Source organism: Octopus bimaculoides, chromosome 7 (assembly GCF_001194135.2).
Source record: "Octopus bimaculoides isolate UCB-OBI-ISO-001 chromosome 7, ASM119413v2, whole genome shotgun sequence".
In the NCBI taxonomy this organism is placed as follows: Eukaryota; Metazoa; Mollusca; class Cephalopoda; order Octopoda; family Octopodidae; genus Octopus; species Octopus bimaculoides.
Window position 1 is genome coordinate 4,330,361 of NC_068987.1, and position 1,917 is coordinate 4,332,277.

The window sequence follows — 1,917 nt, forward strand, 5'->3', positions numbered from 1 at the left end:
AATAGAACGTTTCTGTCACATTGTAAAATAAAAAAGTCCTTCTGAGAAATAATTACAACGACAACAATGGCAACACAAATTAAGCGCATACTTTCACAAACACTTTATTAGACAGGTAAGTCACCAACCTCTGGTTCGCTGTCACATTTTCATCGCAGTAGCAGCACTAGAAATAATGTTTGAATACTTTCAGAAATGGTGGAGGAGATCGCCCTTTTCTCGGTGCCAGATGCAGATACTATCAAAGTCACCTCTTCCCAGCAAAAGTACCCTATCCTCTAGTAGAAAGGATTGCTGTCCGACGGGCCTGTATAAGGTGTGTGCAGGGCGACGAAACCGTTCTACATGCACTCGTCCAGAGTCCGTGTATTACTGACTTGTGGAGCTTTGTCGAACAGCTGTTATCGCATGTAGGTCGGGTCCGGTCATCAGTTAAGTCCATCCTGAAGATCGCTCCGCCGCCTTCCTTTTGATAGGAATTAAAGACACAGTTTTCCTCCGTCTGGTGGCTATGGCGAAGGAGGTAGTATGGTGGGTGAGATTGAAAGGTACCTCTCTATGCGTAGAGCTGTGAGTCAAAGAAAGGGAATTGGGGAGGGTATTTGATCTTGCTGTTCAGGGAGATTTTGGACAGTGGGGTTCCTCAATTATCCCTAGAGGTCATCCTTTATCAGGAGGACTACATCTTTGTCATCTGCCTCCCAACCACTTTTTAAAAAAACTTTTTGTAAACTATGAATATTTCCCTTCCTTTTCATTGAATGCCGTGGATTCGATTTCGATTTCGATGACCTGTAAGTGACGAGATCACAACATTTGCCCCGAATGGTGCGAGAGTCTGGTGCAGAACTTACTCAGCTGAGTGGGCTGGGGCAATGAGAAATAAAGGGTCTTGCTCAAGAGCACAAGGCACTGCCTCGACCGGAAATCGAAACCACGATCTTATTATCCTGAATGTAACACCCTGGCAATAAGCCACACATACATACATGCATATGTCCATACGCACATACATACGTACGTACGTACATACATACATAAACATACACTCATACATGCATACGTACGTACATCCATACATACATAATACATACATACATAAAGTTCAGGTTTATACCTGTAATTATTGGGGCCCTATGATATGTAACACACTGCCTAAATACCAATCTTGGGAAATTAGGCTTCACAAAACCAGAAAGGAGAAAGCTAATTGGAAGACTACAGATCTAAAGCCATCACTGGAACTGTAAAAATATGTAAAACTTTCCAGAAGTTTAACATTTAAATATATACCAGCATGTCTAGATATGTGACTATATGCATGAGAATACATACAAAGGCAAAACATACAAATCTGCACAAATACATACATATATACATTCATGCTTACATACATACATACATACATACATACATACATACATACATACACATACATACACACACATACATACATATATATATACACACATACGTACATATTATACATACATACATACCCACACACACATACACACACATTTACATACATACATACATACACACACACACACAATAATACATACGCACACACATACACATATATACATACAGGCACATGCATACACACACACATACATACATACATACATACAAACATACATACATACATACGTAAATACATACATACGTACGTACACACACACACACACACACACACACACATAGGCGCATACATATACGCTGCCTGCACGCGCGCCTGCATTTCCTTGAACGGCAAAGGGTGCCAGCGGCGGTGGTACTCACCGTTGATGTCTCGAAACGGATTTCATGTTTCTCCTTTGTTTTTTACTCCAGCGAGGAATCCATGACGCCGAGCTTCAACACGCAGACCAAGCAAATGAAGGAAAGACACAGGGTGGGAGAGAGAGAGATGGG

General features: G+C 41.3%; 1 protein-coding gene across 1 annotated transcript in view; it reads right to left on the bottom strand.

Annotated features, from left to right (window-relative positions):
- The window catches only part of LOC106874123 (galactosylceramide sulfotransferase), a 5,148-nt gene extending 3,265 nt beyond the window's left edge, over positions 1–1,883 (bottom strand). Inside the window, exon 1 of the mRNA XM_014921737.2 lies at positions 1,786–1,883. Coding sequence (XP_014777223.1) covers positions 1,786–1,811 — 26 coding nt within the window. The 5' untranslated portion in view covers positions 1,812–1,883. The remainder of the gene's footprint in view (positions 1–1,785) is intronic.
- Positions 1,884–1,917: the final 34 nt, after the last annotated feature.